The sequence below is a fragment of the Brettanomyces bruxellensis genome, chromosome 9 (genome assembly GCF_011074885.1).
Source record: "Brettanomyces bruxellensis chromosome 9, complete sequence".
Lineage (NCBI taxonomy): Eukaryota > Fungi > Ascomycota > Pichiomycetes > Pichiales > Pichiaceae > Brettanomyces > Brettanomyces bruxellensis.
In genome coordinates, this window is record NC_054690.1 from 993660 (window position 1) to 1012098 (window position 18439).

At 36.9% G+C, this 18439-nt stretch overlaps 4 protein-coding genes and 2 non-coding genes across 6 annotated transcripts; 3 read left to right on the plus strand and 3 right to left on the minus strand.

Moving 5' to 3' along the window:
* The first annotated feature begins 4579 nt into the window (after positions 1-4579).
* On the plus strand, positions 4580-4660 carry BRETT_002309. Its single transcript has one exon. It is a non-coding gene; the product is annotated as a tRNA-Ser (tRNA).
* Positions 4661-5977: 1317 nt separating this feature from the next.
* BMH1 (14-3-3 protein) lies at positions 5978-6817 on the minus strand (the record flags this gene model as incomplete). The annotated part of the gene is made up of 1 exon (XM_041280841.1): positions 5978-6817. One exon carries the CDS (start codon positions 6815-6817, stop codon positions 5978-5980), a length of 840 nt encoding a protein of 279 aa, XP_041138632.1.
* Positions 6818-8769: 1952 nt separating this feature from the next.
* BRETT_002311 (uncharacterized protein) lies at positions 8770-10470 on the minus strand (the record flags this gene model as incomplete). The annotated part of the gene is made up of 1 exon (XM_041280842.1): positions 8770-10470. The coding sequence occupies one exon, from the start codon at positions 10468-10470 to the stop codon at positions 8770-8772; it is 1701 nt and encodes a 566-aa protein (XP_041138633.1).
* A 2473-nt stretch (positions 10471-12943) lies between these two features.
* BRETT_002312 lies at positions 12944-13016 on the plus strand. Its single transcript has one exon. It is a non-coding gene; the product is annotated as a tRNA-Thr (tRNA).
* Positions 13017-13984: 968 nt separating this feature from the next.
* On the minus strand, positions 13985-15673 carry HEM1 (mitochondrial 5-aminolevulinate synthase; the record flags this gene model as incomplete). The annotated part of the gene is made up of 1 exon (XM_041280843.1): positions 13985-15673. One exon carries the CDS (start codon positions 15671-15673, stop codon positions 13985-13987), a length of 1689 nt encoding a protein of 562 aa, XP_041138634.1.
* A 1505-nt stretch (positions 15674-17178) lies between these two features.
* BRETT_002314 (uncharacterized protein) lies at positions 17179-18336 on the plus strand (the record flags this gene model as incomplete). Its single annotated transcript, XM_041280844.1, has 1 exon — positions 17179-18336. The coding sequence occupies one exon, from the start codon at positions 17179-17181 to the stop codon at positions 18334-18336; it is 1158 nt and encodes a 385-aa protein (XP_041138635.1).
* Positions 18337-18439: the final 103 nt, after the last annotated feature.

Consider the following 18439-nt stretch of genomic DNA (forward strand, 5'->3'; position numbering starts at 1 on the left):
TTTGTTACTTTTAAGGACCAATATACTAAGTATACAACGGTTTTTATGATGAAACACAAGAGTGATGTTGCTCGTGCAGTTGATAAATACGTTCGATGGGTATCAAACCAATTTAGCAAGGAAGGATACAGAGTGCATAAAATCTTCTCAGATAAAGGTACTGAATACTTAAATGCTGAATTGAAAACCATATTAGAACGTGAAGGTATTGAACTTCATACTACCTCCGGTTATACATCTGCGTCTAATGGTGTTRCTGAACGCTTGAACTTAACGATTATGAATGATGCGCGTGCCATGTTGCATTCTGGTAAAGTTTCTCACAATTTTTGGAAGGAAGCTGTGCTATATTCAGTATTTGTCAGGAACAATCTCGTGAATGATAAATATTGGAACCAGTCCGTCACTTAAACTCAAGTTTATGTCTCCCAAAACTAAGGATTTGCATATCTTTGGTGAACTTTGTGAGGTTACTTACCCTCCGAAATACACACCTAAGCTTGGGGAAAGGGCTGTTCAGGGCATATATCTTGGATGGAGCAATGAAACCTTTGGTTGCCAAGTCTTCATCCCGAATACGCCAGGAGACACACGTTTACGGTACATTTACGGATACACGCCATGTTCAATTTATGAACCCGTCTGTACTTTATACAGACTATTTTCTTACACCTCAATCACGCGTGGATGATTCATTGCAGTCACTTTATGATCCAAGAATTGAGATTTTTGCCGATCTATCTGCTGATGATGCATCAAGTGATATTTCTTCTGAGGTGCCGAGTATTGTTGGATTATCTGAAGGTCAGAATGCGTCATCTATTCCTGTTGACAGAAAGCTCTACGACGATGCTGCTATGGAGACCGAGCTATCTGAAGATGATGATCATTCGATTGTGACAGAGCCCACATTGCGTGCTGGCAGTCCAATTGTATCCAGTTCAGACGATGACTACGAAAGTGATTCTGACTGGGTGCCAGATTCAGATGATAATTCAGACATACTGTCTACTACTTCTTCTACGTCTGAGGACTACTCTGATGATATTGAGAGCGCTGCCGACTTACGTGAAGTCTCAAACTCAGAGGAACCTCAGACTATCCAAGCATCAGACGAGAAGCCTACAGCGGAAACTACTATGCTTTTCGACTTGGATGCAGGAGATCACTCAACTCCTCAACTGCATTACAGGAAGCCAAACTTTAAGAAGCCTGCCAAGGGTACTAAACCCAAGAAAGTTTCATCGAAGCCCGCTCCTAATGCGAAGCGTTCACCTATGGTTGGTCATGCTGGTAAGATTAAGGGAGCGAAGCATTCAATGCCCCAAGCTCCTAAGGAGAACGTTAAAGCTGAGAGATCTACTGCAACTTCTACTGACGACAACCCTGTTGTCGGTGGAAAGGAATCGAACAATCTTGCTACTTCCAGAGTGACAGTTCCTGAAAATATGGAAGCACTGAGCACGCTAAATCGTCCGTTGCCCGTGGTCGAACCTGAGAAATTTGCAGTTTCTGATTCACCAAGTTTAAATGCTGGTGAAAAGGATTATCAGAGACTAACTGGACACAATCACACGGAGTCCAAGCATCATACTACGACCAGGCATCTTAACATCCCTTTACAAGCAGAACATGAAGATGATCGAGCATTACTCAACTCGTCATTGGATGGAGAAGTCAATCACTCTAAGTTACCTCAAGTTACTTCACCTCATGATACTTTGGCGGACAAATCCGGATCCTCTGGCCATAAGATATCATTTCAAGTGATTCCTGCGACTTCTGCTGGTGAAAAAGTGAAGACCGAGAAGGGTTCAAGCCGTTTGAACAAGTCCAAATTCTCTTCCTTAGAGCCTTTTAGGACTGGAACTCGTTTATCAAGAAAACATACTTATGATGATCTTGTGAATGGGGACACCCGTTCCTCGGTGCCGTTGATTAACAGCACTCCTGGCGAATCTTCTGCTCCTGAGCGTACCTATATGGTTGCTCGGAAGAAGCCACGGATTTTTCAAGTGTTGTTAAGCGACATTTATCTCGCAGCTAATCCGAAAGGTTACAAACAAGCGATGTGCAGCAAGGACGCTGCAAAATGGAAGGCAGCAATTGATGACGAGTTTCACTCTCATCATATACATAACACATGGGATCGCAATCCAATTCTTACAGATGATCCGAAAATTTTGAATTGCTGCGTCTCCACAAGTTGGGTTTTTACCGTTAAATCTGATGGTCGACGCAAAGCACGTCTCGTTGCTCGCGGTGATCACCAGAAGGAGAATACATATTCAATTACATTTTCTCCAACTCTTCGACCAGAGATCATGAGAGCGATTTTTGCTCTTATTGCTACTCAGCATTGGTTTATGGCTCAGTTTGATGTCAAAACTGCTTATCTATACAGTCCTATTGATACCGAATTGTACATTTATCAGCCTCAAGGGTATTCTACCCACACAAGGCATGCAAAAGTGCCATCCGGCATGAGGGTGGTCTATAAGCTTAACAAAGCTTTATATGGTCTCAAGCAATCGGGCAATTTGTGGCATAAGGAAATTCAGAAACATTTGGCCAAAATTAATTTTGAAAGTTCCCACCCTTTTCCATCCACCTACATTCATAAGAATCGGAATGGAAAAGTCGATTGCGTTGTTGGTTTATTTGTGGATGACATTATTGTTGGCGCTTCGAATAAAGCTATACTGGACAAAGTTTACAAACATATATCTGGTAAATATGAGCTTAAAACGATCCAACCTGATAAGAAGACCAATTTACAGAAGTTTTTGGGGATTGATCTCACTGTGGAAAGATTAAAGGATGGTCGTGTGAAAAAGATTAAGCTATGTCAGTCTGCCTATATCGAAGAATTCGTTGAGAAGCTTCACCTTACTTTTGCTAGAAGCTGTGCTACTCCGTTAAGTCCAAATTTCTACTTCGATACTGCGGAACATCCGTTAGAAGCTACTAAGGAGATGCTTAATAAGGCAGTCAGTGATTTTCGACGCAAAATTGGTTGTTTATTATACGTCGCGGTTATGACAAGGCCTGATATTGCTTATGCTGTTGATTACTTAGCGCGTTTTTCGACGTATCCTCATCGTCTAGTCGTTGATCAGTTGAAACATGTTTTAAACTACCTCTATCATAGTCGTTTCAAATCTATCATTTATCAACACACTTCGGAAACTAAAATGGATCATTTGATTTGCTACTCAGATAGTGACTATGCTCAAGATCCGATTACAAGGAAGTCCATGAACGGATTTCTCATCATGTTTTCGGATGCACCTCTCTATTGGAAGTGCCAGTATACCCCATTGGTCTGCAAGTCATCTACTGAGGCGGAACTTCAGGCAATTTACCTACTTTCTAATGAGCTTGAATGGTTTCACCCTCTCATGAAGTTCATGTCCGCTTATCAAGGCGAAGGAAATTATCCTGAACTTTTAGTGGATAACAAATCCGCTGTTGATACGATAGTTTATGGTAACTTTTCACCAAAATCAAAGCCATACGCTGTCAGGTTGAAATGTTTAGAAGAACGATTTGAAGAGAAGCGTTTCATTATCAAACACGTTAGTACGAAGGACCAGTTAGCTGATATTCTTACTAAACCTATTACTACCAAGGTATTGGGTAAGTTAAGGAGCATGATTATTCAGATGCTACAAATCAAGGGAGCGTGTCGGACATATGAGAATATTACCTAGTATTAGGTAATCTATTATTATATGTCATTAGATTTATTTGTTTTGAGATCTGAACTTATTCTAAAATAACGAAGATTTAGAATAATATCTAATAGAGACAATCCTGGAAAAATGCACTAACTGTGTATGTTAGGGAATCAGCAGAAAATAATTATGCGCGATCATAATTCTGTTTTCTGAGAATTAAATCTTTTTTTTTTATGTATGATTACCTCACTTTATTTTCCTTTTTATTTACTTTACTTTACCTCTTTTTATATAACTTGTTTCTTCTACGAAGGGACGAGACCGATAGCCTATTTTGCAATACAACTAGTTCGACTCCACTTTGATGGTAACAGAGTAAAGGAAGTAATTCATTTTCTTCTATGGTGATACATACACAATTGTTAGAATGTTAAAGGCATTAACATTATCACACAGACCACTTGGTACATTTATATCCACCCACTTAGGTAACCGACCTTACAATTGTCTGAATCTCCCCGACTGCTAGGTTCTTATTAGTTCTATTAAAGAAGGAGTTTGATAGCTAAAGCCCGGGAGTAACTCATAAGGTCTCTCTTAACTCCGACAATTTATATACTCTGACATTAACATTATCACACAGACCACTTGGTACATTTATATCCACTCACTTAGGTAACCGATCTTACAATTGTCTGAATCTCCCCGACTGCTAGGTTCTTATTAGTTCTATTAAAAAAGGAGTTTGATAGATAAAGCCCGGAGTAACTTATCAGGTCTCTCTTAACTCCGAAAGTTTGATTCAACACTTCAAAATAAACACACAAATAACTTTGTGCTTACATAATCTAAAATAATTTAGATTCAAACTAGAGCAGACCGCCAACAATTTTGTTGGTGACAATTTGTCCGAGTGGTTAAGGAGAAAGATTAGAAATCTTTTGGCTCTGCCCGCGCAGGTTCGAATCCTGCAGTTGTCGGCTTATTTTTTTAATTTTATTTTGGTCTTTCAATTTCGAAATGAGCTTACGTTAGAAATACGTATATAACCGTTCTTTTATAACTATTTTTATAAGAAGTAATGAAAGGATATGCTTTACTTACGAAAATTAGGAACTAAATTTTTGTCAATCCAGGTTGACCGTCAGCAGTAAAATTACCCATCTCATATCACATCATCTAGTCCATCTGTAGATAGACCCTGTTCACCTTGCATATTTTCGGGTGGTTGTATACTTTGAATAAACTCAAGGGCACAATAAACAACACCGACAACAAAAACCACGAGACTTGCCAAAATTCTTACAGCTGAGCCATGAAAGTTCAAGATAGCAATCAAGATGTAGATTAGTCCTCTTCCAAGAAAGAAAAGAACGAGGAACAGTATGAATAAAGCTGTGGAGGGATTTTGAACTCCAAGTATCCAATAATAACGCCAAGGAAAATAACATATAAACCCTGAAATGTGTAATCTATCTTTGAAAACAGTTCAGTTAAACCCAATGCAATCTAAAAATATAACCAAAGAAATTGTAAGTAAATTGAAATATAAACTAGCTTAGGAGTGGAAATATGCCCATTTAAATGAACACTTCAAAGTAATGAACTTACTGCTATTATAGAAATAGAAAGATTGGTAATTTTAAACACAACACTAAAATCCGAGCCTGTGCTCTCAAAATCAACGCTATCCATAACGTAGCTTCTATGAACACCTGATTTACAGTTGTACGTAGCCTATATGAACGTTCAATTCAGATTGGTAGAAAATTGATATCAATTATTAAGCAACAGCAGGCAAAGATCAGTAGCGACAACATAAATTGATTTTTGAGAGGTTCGGGAACCAAATAATTTTACCTGACAAAAAAAAAGGGAGGAAATAGGACAACAAAAAGCTGGTCTGGACCACCCCATAATTGTGCCAACCTGACATACATCTCATTTTGAAAATACCAAAAATGTTTAAACTAAATGCATTCCAGGTACATATGATCGTCAACCGAGTTATATTATGTACCAGGTTTAATTGATATTGTCAGAGAACCTGCTCTCTACGACAAACTTATCAAAAGACGACATGAAATCACCTCACCGACATCCTTCCGTCATTACGACTAAAGATCCATCATCTTACAAATATTCAATCTACGTAAATTTCTTGATATATTTTAATTCTCCAGTACTAAAAAAAAAAAAAAAGGAAAATAGAAATGGAAAAAGAAGAAAGAGGAAAATATGAAAGCAAACAGAAACCAGTAACTAGATTAGATGCAACACGATGCAATCAACCTAATTTAATTCTGCTGGGCTGGAGCAGCTGGAGCATCACCGGCAACTGGCTTCTGAGCCTCGGCAACTGGCTGCTGAGCTGCATCTGCTTTCTCAGCAGTCTTTTCACCATTAGACTCATCCTGACCAGCTTCTGACATGTCCGAAGTCCACAATGTCAAGTTATCTCTTAAGAGCTGCATAATCAACGTGGAATCCTTATACGATTCCTCGGACAACGTATCAAGTTCTGCTATAGCATCATCAAATGCCTGCTTAGCCAAATGACAAGCTCTATCAGGAGAGTTCATGATCTCGTAGTAAAAGACGGAAAAGTTCAAGGCTAGTCCCAATCTAATTGGATGCGTTGGTGGTAATTCGGTGACTGCAACCTCAGAAGCACATTTGTAAGCCTCCAATGAAGCATCAGCAGCCTCCTTCCTCTTCTCACCGGTCGCAAACTCAGCCAGATATCTGTGATAGTCACCCTTCATCTTATAGTAAAACACCTTTGATTCCCCAGATTGTGCGGTTGGAATTAAATGCTCCTTTAACACATTCAAAATATCGTCGCAAATATTAGTCAATTCAGTTTCAATTTTTGATCTGTAATCCCTTATAAGCTTCACCTGATGTTCGTTACCTTTAGCCTCCTCCTTTTGCTCAATAGAAGAAACAATTCTCCATGAAGCTCTTCTGGCACCAATCACATTCTTGTATGCAACTGACAAAAGGTTTCTTTCCTCAACAGATAACTCTTGACCAGAAGAAGCAACGGTCTTCATATTCTCAACCATCTCCTCATATCTCTCAGCCTGCTCGGCCAATTTGGCCAAATAAACGGAATCTTCACGTGATAAAGCCATCTTTATTTATTCGAAAATTAATCAACTGCACAGAGATAAATATGTTAGTAAAGTTCCAATTGTCGTGAAGAGTGTTTCCTGCTTTTTCAAAATTCCTCTGTTCAAATAAAAGCTTTATATGTTCGAAGTCTGGGAAGAGAATAAGACCAAAGATGAGTATAAAAAAGTAGTTCTCTCTCGAAAGGACCGAAAGTAAATGCGATCGGAACATTCACCACTCAATTGCAAGAATAGCTGCCCAAAAAAAGCCCTTTCAGACGCGTGTCTAAAAAAAAAGATATATAGAAATAAAAATAAAATAGAACAATAGATGCTGGAAATATCAAAAGTAAACTCCAGAATGTGCCAACGGATGCAGGCAAAACAAATTGAAGCACGATCACCAGAAAAAAAATTCAAAATGTGCCATTTCTCCCTCTGTTCCAATAGGCCTTATATTTTTCCCTTGATTCGCATAACGAGGTGAAGAAAAAAAAATTGAACAGCGAAATTCAACTGATCGCAACCAAAAATGGTTATGTGCCCCGGCACCTGAACAGGCATGTCCGAAATTCAGCTCAAACCTCTTTGCAAGCACAAAAAATATGGGGGAGAAAAAAATAATAAATAATAATAGAGGAGACACAAATGACAATTCGAGAGGGGACAGGGAAAAAGAAAGGCGAACGAACGTCTGCCCCGTATCCCTTTCACCTGTAAAGGCGGGTGGGTACAGCAAAAAAAAAGGTTGCTCTAGTGAATGTTCGTACCCCGTCCTTCCAGACGTCCCCCCCCCCCAAAAAAAAAAAAAAAAAAAAAAACGCAGTAGTCGCAGAGGGATCTCTTCTGGCGAAGTGTGCATTCGAAAGGAAGATATAACTAACTTCCATTCCGAAATTCACCGCACCCAATAATTAAAAAGTCTGCCCTAATTCAAAATGAAACTATATATATTGGAAATCATAAGCTTATATCCCGTTCAAGGATAACAGCAAGATCGCGCTGCAAAAATAGCCACCGAACAGTGTTCAAAGCCATCGGCTTCCAATGCATCATCGAAGGAACAAAATTTGATATCATTGTGTAGGATCGTAGCGTGCACCTGCATTTTTATTCTTGTTGGCATGATAGGGAAATAAAGTCAACACATAAAAGGTTGATCAAACAAAGCAAACATCTCCACAATTATATATATATGCTCGTGGAGTATATGATATTCCTGAAATAAAGTTATCAAATGCAAGGGAAAGCGTAGACTTCGACATTTCAAAATATACAGTTATCAATATAACACGGATGAATAAGGTATGTGTGCTATATATTTATGGTAAAAAGAACATTCATAGTTGATATGTTTGATACTTAACTGAAAGAGGGATTATATATTTTTTTTGAACTGATGATTGTGAGGTTTATGAAACAAGAACGTTAACATGGAAATAAATTTAATACTTACTTTTCTTCAAATAATGATTAATGACAGTAATTCTTAATCCATACGATTATAAAAATACGTTTATGATTTTAGCTTAGAATCGCAGTCAAGATAGAAAACAAGCGCAACTTCAAGATATAAATAAGATTCGAAATGAAGAGAAAGAAAAAAAAGGGCATTCACTTCTCCACCGTTTGAAATTTTATCGGTACAAACCTATTGAGGTGGGTAGGTACATATTTTTTTTTCGTAGCGGTCGAATCTCCATTCATAATTTTAAAGATTCTGCCAAGCTCGGGGTATGTATTCAAGTTGAACAAATAAGGCATAATAAATGGGTGCCGTAATTTCATATAATGTGAACTTTTTACATCTAGATCACGGTAGGCAGATACACTAAAAAGTTTAATCAATAATGCAGCACACCAATCCACGTGCACTGATTTATGCTTTATATCGACAAAAGAGCTCTATTATTATATAATTTTGATGTTTTAGCATTTAAGTATAAAAATTGACTTGACTAGCCAGTCTGATGCTAATTAGTAAAAGGTAACGGTTCACAAACTTTAATTTTGAGACCGAAACGGGGATCTTGTGATAATTTATTCAACTCCGATACACATTGAGCCAACAGACCTGTTAACTGATAATTCGAATGAACCCAGCTTGGCTTACAAGCATCGATTCCACCGCTCAACCTAAGAATTTCTTTGTTTGTTTCGTCAATAACAATTGTGTTAAGTTCTCTTGCAGCTGGAAGCTTCTTGGCGTATTTCAAAGAAGACTTTAACTGTAATGCCGAAATGCCAAGTTTTGGTAGTGGAAGCTCCATACCAGGGAGGGTAGGATTTTCTGCATCATAGCCGCGTGCACCTGTAGATGATGTACCCTTTAAAACCTGCTTTAATGGTATGAATCTCACTGCCCAAATAGGCTTTGGAACAACTAATCTTTGATTTATCATCTCTGCCAAACCCAATCTATCAGGCTTCATATCGTCGTGAATATTTGATATTTGAGCACCAAAGCTATGTACATCTGAAAGATTAAGAGGAAAGTGCGCTGAAACTTCTGAAAGTTTAAAAGGATAAACCGGTTGCAATTTATCCACTCTTGATAAAAGGCGGCGCGCACTTTTAAGCTTAAGCTGATACGTAATTGCGACGTCTCTCAAGAAAATTGATGGTTTTGGATGTAACTCACCTTCCACATTATTTTTCCCCGAGTATTCATCCAACACTTCTAAAGTGACAATTCCAGGCTCTTCCATAGCATTGACGGGAGCCATTCTTATATCGATTGTGTAAACTTCACCTGGAGATATGGTAAATTCATCTGAGGGCACAGTTCCGGCACGATTTTCATTACTCTTTGATTTTCTGTCCTTATCAAAAAGAAGAACTTGCCTGCTCTTGTCCCCTACAAATTCAGCAGATCTTCTTATTAGTTCTTGCTCTTGGTCAGCCTCAGACCAGACAACACCTTTAAAATCTCTCTCAGCAACGATACCTTCGGCCTGACCAGCCAAAAACCGCCTTATTCTACGAACTTTTGATCCAGGAACAACAATGCAATGAAATGATCCAGCAATAGAATCCGTAATTTCCCTAATTAGAGAACCTGTGACATTTCCATGTCCATTGGCTAATATTGTCTTAGGCAACTTCTCTGGTGTTAATGAACATCCTAACAATGCAATAATTGTTTCCGTAGCAATGTGTGTTGCACAAATTGCATCAGCTGAATCTCCAAGTAATGGTCCAGTTGGTTGCAAGCTTGCAGTGCTCTCATGAAATAGTCCTGGTGGATATATTACGATAGTATGTGCCAAACGAGAGGTATATCCATCAATTTGACATCCAACGTTAATGGTCACAACATCCCCTGGATGGAACGTAATATTTTTTGTGTCATCCACTTCCGGTGAATATCCTTCCAACACATCATTAACATCAATGGTCACCGGTTGAGCAATGCCTTTCTCTTTGACATTAAGATCATAAGCGTCATTTAATGCCGACTTCATATAACTGTCACCCAAAATACAAAGTTCAGCTGCTGTATAAGGCTTCAACTTTTGCAAATGATATGAATTATTGATTAGGGAGACCAAGTACTTCACACAAGTCTGTGAGATTCGACCCGCTAGCTTGTATTTTTCCAAAACATATTCATTGAGCACGTTTTTTTGCTTTAAGAGCACCTCCGCCTCTTTTGATGAGATCTGAAGGGACATTGTTGTTTATTCAGTTATACCCAGTGACTCTTCAAATCAACTTGTGTCAAACTTTATAAAAGATAAATTTGTGAAGAACGCAAGAAAAAGCCAATCTGAAAATTTTCAAAAGATATTTCTTGGAAAAAAAATTTTCTTTTCCCAATGCAGATGTGATGGGATCAGGGATTTTCTCTTATCAATATTTTATTATTCAATCATCATACGAAAAATAAAAACGAGATGGTCCTTACTTTTTAAAAAAATAAAATAAATCGGGTTTATCTAAAAATTTAACCAAATAATTGTTGTGATTTATAGTACTATTAATAGACGTTTGACATTGAGTGACTTTACATTTTCCTAAAAAGCATAATAAATAAATCTGTAATTATTAATGCGGGATTTACCTTATAACCAGAGGACTGTTTAAGTTATGCAATCCAAGAAATAAGCCAACTAAGTTTTGACAAATAAATGCCATTAAATGTTGCTTTTTTGAAGAAGTTTATATAATGAAGAATATGAAAAAAAAAAATCTGGATGTAAAAGCAGCCTGTGCCGTTGTGCTACCACAAACAGTGTCTCTTTGCTTTATGTCTTTATTTTATGTCTATGATTGTAACAGATGAATGACATAAGAAAAAAAAGTTTAAACTTTGGGTTATTTATTAAATATATGGGGGAGAAATAAGGACAGTTTTAAACACAAAATAATAAAATGTCTCAAAGGTAGTTATTGTTTACGTAGACCAAGGCATTTGCTATTGATATCAGTGAATTGAGATAGTTGGAATAGAAGTTGCTTTGAAATTAAATGCACGCTTTTAAATAATTGCTCAACATTGAAAAGGGTACATATATTTTGTTTACTTATAAAATTCTCATCAAGTGAGAATCTTGTCGAAGCGTTCAAACTATGATTTAGGATTAAACATTTTTGTAACAAATTTGTGCATAATCTCCTTCGAAACTCGTTAAACTTTTGCTCAATATATATCGTAACTTAATGAAAAGGGAAAATGCACATGGTTAAATTTCTTTAATCCTTACGAGCAAGGTTTTCTTGACATTAACAAGCAGGACAGTTTTATGTAGACGCGACTGTCGACGCATCCATTTACACGTAAGGATATTGTATATTTTATTTCTTATTTGGTAAATTATTGACATATACTTTTTCTTATGTATTTGTCGACCATGAAAGTATATTTTTGTTAATATTAAGGAATTATTATTATATTTCATTAGATTTATTTGTTTCGAAATCTTAACTTTTTTTGGATAGTAATGATTTAGAATAATTTATATTGGAGTTAATCCTGGATAAATGCGTAATCATAATTATGTTCCTGAGAATTGAACGTTTTTTATATTATGTAGGATTACCTCACTTTATTTTCCTTTTTATTTTACTTTATCTTGTTTTTTTTTATATAACTTGTTTCTTCTACGAAGGGATGAGACCCGATAGTGTTAAAGTTAGTGTTACCAGATTTATATAGTATTTCGATATTTATTGTAGTATATAATAAAGAGTACGTATAATGATATACAAGAGGGAATATCTTCACTTTATATAGATGCAGTTCTCGTATTAATAAGATGATACAACAATACCATCTTTCCTTACTTGAACCCCTTTGTTTGAGAGGTTCATTGTTTTGACAGATAGTTGTTAAACTTAATGTTACCAGATTAGTATAGTATTTCGATATTATTGTAGTATATAACTTGTACATAAGACTAAAGAGGATATCTCATCTTTATATAGTTGTCATTTTTCTTCTTATATGACAACATAGACAATAGAAATTGTCCTATCCTTCTATTTTTTTGACAATAGCCTATTTTGCAATACAACTAGTTCGACTTCACTTGATGGTGACAGAATAAAGGAGGTAAATTCATTTTCTTCTATGGTGACATATACACAATTGTTAGAACGTTGAAGGCATTAACATTATCACACAGACCACTTGGTACATTTATATCCACCCACTTAGGTAACCGACCTTACAATTGTCTGAATCTCCCCGACTGCTAGGTTCTTATTAGTTCTATTAAAGAAGGAGTTTGATAGCTAAAGCCCGGGAGTAACTCATAAGGTCTCTCTTAACTCCGACAAGGTCATTCATTCTCAGCCGAAAGTAGATTAGGGAGAAATTTATTTCACAGGAAAAATTTCCCCGCGAATTATTTCTTATATCTGTCTGAACATTAATTTGATTCACATATTATAAATCAAATACCAGTTGAACCTTTATGCGTTATTAACATATGAAACATTATTATAACTCATAGGTTCCGACATTCATAGAGAGCTATGAGATAAGAGATATGAAAGGATACGAGAAGTATCAGATAACAATCTTATTAATCTATTATATATCTTTAGACGGATTTGGTAATCATCTAAAGAATCCTTATACTTCAGGTTATTGAAAATAATATTTTGTTACCTTCCGTCCGACCATGTTACAAGATAACATTAGCCCTTATGGCCAAGTTGGTAAGGCATCACACTAGTAATGTGGGGATCCTCAGTTCAAATCTGAGTGAGGGCATTTTTTTGTTGTCGATGCTTTGTTCGGGACTGGATACATAATGTATTTATAAGTATAAAATCGAGATATAACCAAATGCAGTACTTCAAGATGGAGAAAAGGTGATATTGTCGGAACCTATGAGTTATAATAATGTTTTATATGTTAATAACGCATAAAGGTTCAACTGGTATCTTATTTATAATTTGTGAATCAAATTAATGTTCAGACAGATATGAGAAATAATTCGCGGGGAAATTTTTCCTGTGAAATAAATTTCTCCCTAATCTACTTTCGGCTGAGAATGAATGACCTATTCCACTTCTGCGGAAAAATATCTCTTATATGTATGTACTACTTTTTCCTTATATACTATGTGTCTCTTAGAAGGGACGACGACGTTATTGTGTAATTTGCAATACATATTCATATAAGGAAATCCATCTTGAAGTGAACCTTCAGCTGAAACCAAGAGTAACCTTCGGGTTCTCGCTGGATTACAAACGTGTTCGTAAGGACCCTGTTTTGTTATAGGGGTCATTATATGCAACAGAAGTCTTTTCCATATCCGAACTATATGGCCAATCTCGTTCATAACCTTGGGCATCTGCGTGCTCGGTAGTGCTACGGCTCAGAGATATGTGAGCAATTAAGCAGATACAAATGTCACACGGGATTTATATACTCTGACAGATATATTACGCTTATAACATCTGGTAAGTCAGTGGCCGGAAAAATAAATTAGAAACATGGGAAAATAAAATTGGTGGAGCAAACAGACATGTACTGTGTACAAGGCATAGAGTATGTGTCAAGAAATGCGGTTAGTTGCGTAGAACCAAACAAACAAAGTAAGAAAGAAGCAAAACGTAACCGAAGTCACCCTTAATTCTTCTCATCCTCAGTGAAAAAAAGAAAAAGAACAAACAAATAAAATAAATTATCTTAAATAATCAGACCGCCTTAGTAATAAGCAAAAGATTTGCAAATCACAACTTAATACCAGATGAAACTTCCAACGGTTTAATAACTGGATCGTAAACATTACGGTTTAAATCGTTATTAGTTAACTTCAACTCATCATCGGTCCACAAAGGCTCATCAGAGTCATGTTTGGAGCTACCGATACCACAATTACCACCAAAAGATGCCCAATCAGAAATTCTCTTCAAACCCAGGGTATTCCAAATCTCATCTATGGCCTCAATCAATTGGTCACTAATAACCTTTCCATGATGAGGGGAAGGTGTAATTCTAAGACGTTCTGTACCCCTTGGGACACTTGGAAAGTTAATAGCTTGAACATATATCTTATACTGATTAAGCAGAATGTCAGAAGCTTTCTTACAATCCGTTGGATTGCCAATCAAAAGTGGAATAATATGCGATGGGTTTGGAATAACTGGAATACCCAAGTTTGCAAATTGTGCTTTAATGTAACGAACATTCTTCTGTTGATTAACTCGATCCTCAAGGTTCCTACGAACAATTCTAACAGAAGTGGCAAGACCAGACATAACTGCTGGTGGTAATGACGTGGTGAAAATAAAGCCAGGAGCAAATGACCTAATCCAATCAATCATCTGCGTTGATCCGGCAACATAACCTCCAACAACACCAAACGATTTACCTAAGGTACCTGTTATAAGATCCACTCTATCCATCACTGTTCTACGAGCAGGATGGTTCATACCAGCCTTCAAATGAGCATCAAAGTCCATGTGTTCAGCAACACCTGCACCATGAGGACCGTACATACCGACCGCATGAACTTCATCTAAAAATGTAATTGCGCCATATTTTTCAGCTAGATCACATATATCGGAAATAGGAGAAACAGAACCACACATTGAGTAGACCGACTCAAATGCAATGAGCTTAGGTGTTGACTTCGGATACATGGAAAGGAGCTCCTCCAAATGTTTCATATCATTGTGTCTGAATATATGCTTCTTGGCCCTGGAATTCTTAATTCCGGTGATCATCGATGCATGATTTAACTGATCGGAGAATATGACACCATTTGGGAACTTTTTTCCAAACAAAGACAATACGGCATCATTAGTCACAAAACATGAAGAAAAAACCAGCGCACCATCTTTTTTGTGCAAAGCAGCTAATTCGGCCTCTAATTGAATTGCATGTCTATTGTGACCTGCAATATTCCTCGTACCACCAGAGCCAACACCATACTTTTGCATCGTCTTAACCATGGTTTCGTACACCTCCTTGTTCTTACTCATTCCTAAATAATCATTAGAACACCAAACCATAACTTTATCATCTTCACGTTCCCTATGAGCCTTAGGGAACTCTTTCGCTAACCGATTAATGTTATTAAAGTAACGATAAGAATGATCTTTTCTCTTAGCTTCAAGCTGTTCTGAAACTGCAGCTTCATAATCAAATGGCTTTTCATTAGTTTTAAAACCTTCAAGTTGAGCAACATTTTCTACTGGCTCGGCATGAATGGCAGCTTGAGCAGCTCTTGCCTGAGCGGGCTTCGTACTTGTTGAGTACTCAAGCCTTTGCTCAGCCTTCAAAGCTGGACCCATCACCGGGCAATGCTTGGCCATCTTTAATAGACAGGAATTCTGAGCCATTGAGCGGAGGGAAGCAGCTGAGTTTGCCCTGACAAAGGGACAAACACTCATGGATTTTCTTGCAAGTGACTCCATTTTAACAGAATAATAATTGATCTTTCAATTTTCTAAGAACCAGTAATAGCAGATCAAAAGGGCAGAAGAAAAGGGCGAAAGAGAGAAAAGCACAAAACTGAGAGGGGAAGGAGCACAAGGTTGAAAACAAAGTACTTACCTTTTTAAATGAAATATCCGTTGAATCTTTAGATTTTTTTAACAAACATAATGCGAGGCAGTTGAATAATTTTGTTCGACTGAAAAAGTTATATTAGTAAAAAGAACAATCAAATTTAGGTTTTTTGAAAATACCTGAGGTAGAAAATTTCCGCTGGAAAAGGAACCAAATCATGGTAGGGTTTATACATCCATACGATATATATCTATTCCCTGAAATGTAAATCCGCTAAGCATTTAGAATTATATATTGACGTTCTTAAGAGTAAGGGTATATATTGTATTCTACAATAAGGTCCAGGGAGCCATCATCCACTTTTCGAAGCTGCATTGTGGCGCAAAATACTTTTTCATAGAATTTCTGATAGCTTTTTTTTTCTCGAGTTGTTTATTCGCAGTCATTTCGGAATCATTTCTTGATCGCACTAGATTTAAGCTTTTTTATTTTAGTACGTTGCGTTTATGCACTGCCTTCACAAATTCTAATATTGAAGGGCTAAAACAAGAAATCAAACTTTTCTTCAATAACGCGTCCTTATTTCAAAAAAGAGGAAAATTTTGTTGCAAGCGAATGTAATAAATACGAAGCCTATTGTTCACCTCTATTGGGTCACGATGAGGAATCAAACAAAGAAATTTGAAAAGCTATTTGCTATTGGAGTCATGCCATTGGCTCCTCTATTTCTTTTCTCTATGTTAGGGAGAGTGGTGAAGAAAATCCATCAAACAATCTATTTTATCCGCACGATAAATACCTCTGACTACCTTTTTGATCTTCAGTGTGTTAATGTATATTGCCTACAAAATATTTTTTGTGGGAGCAGGGACGAAAACAAAGAGGAATGCAAGCGCAAATAATATGTTTCCTGACCATACCTGAAGTACTTCAGATATGCTACCATGCTTTGACCGAAACGAAGTCCTGATATTTTATGATATCAGCCGTAATTTTCAGATCGTTTAAAAATATTTTAGCCGAACTTCCATTGGTGTAATTTTTTTTAATCAAACAGCCTGTAACCAACGAACGAGACAATATTAGTACAAATCAATAAAGACAGCTTTGAGCGTACATTTTTTCCACGATAGGAAGCAATTATTCTCACTACTTCCAATTGCGATAATTATGAAAAAAGTCGATTGCGGCAAAACTTGATCGATTTTGCCTGACTGCAAAAACGATTAATAGCTCATCGTGTACTGAAGTCTGGGACAAAATCATGTAACTAACGTTGCAAGACAACGATTACATTACACACCCTTACACAATTCAATCTGAATTAATAATAACTTCGTTATAAATTAGGTGACAACACTTGCTTGAAATACACGCATTAGCCAGGGCTGATCTGGGCTCATTTTTGCATATGGGTGGACTAATTTTATCTTTTTCACATGCTGGTATTGTGCGGATAGAGGAAGATGAGATTTCGTACCGCATGGAGCAGATTGCTTCGTCAGATAATCATAATCACGAAGATGCGTTAGTGCCAATTGATAGCCTTCCAAATCATTTGACTGAAAGGACAGTGATTGTATTTGATTCAGTTTTTTCAGGTGAGAAACAGAAAAGGAAGAACGTTTATGAAGGTATTTTGAAGCCCTTATTTTTGCTTCTAAATATTCGGCACCGCTATATAAGAACAACCACTTCTCACACAATATCTGATAATGCAGCCAAATTAGAGATATCAAAGTCATATTTGATAATTATGATCTCTGGCGACACATCTTTAAATGAATTGATTAATGCTATGTCGAACGGAATGGACGTGGCTGTTTTGATGATGATTCAAGGTACAGGAAACGCATTCGCTAATTCTATAGGTCTGGGATCTGTTTTTGATGCAGTCAGAGCGCTATTTATTGGGAAATTGTCATATTTTCCCCTTTATGAAGCGAAATTTGATCCCCCTGGGTTTTTGATTAATGAAAAACAACAACTGACTCGTAAAGTCAATCAAATGCTTTTTTTTGTTGTGGGGTCATGGGGCTTGCATGCAAGCTTGGTGGCCGAATCCGCATCTCTAACAATGCGAGCGAAGTACGGTAATGAACGATTCAAAAAGGCGGCTGAATCAATTTTACAGAAGAATCCTGCCTTTTTGGGATCGATTACGTTACTTAGGAAGAATGGTGAAAGACAAGTTATTGAAGACAACCAGCCCTTTTCATATTTCATCATGTCAGCAATGCCAAAGTTTGAAGCATCCTTCCTCATCTCACCAAAGTCGGATCCTTCGAAGTCCGAACTTCACTTATTATATTTTAGGCATACGAAGGCCTCAACGACGATGAAACTAATGGATAAGGCTTATAATAATGGAAAACACATCGAGGACCCACTTGTAAAATATATTCGTATAAATGATGGCCAATCTGTGGAATTAGCGGTATCTGATTCAGTGTATGATCCCGCTTGTTCTAAAATATGTCTTGATGGCAGTATAGTTTTGCTTCAAGGTATACACAGAAAGATTACATTCAGTTGTTCGAGTGCAAATTCTTTATTATATTTGAAATAACGACTACCTATGTATCACAAATAAGAATCAACACTTCGCATAATTTTTGCTGCTGAAAGAGCCAATGGAAAATATAATAAACAAATCTTGCAATTTAAGGTAT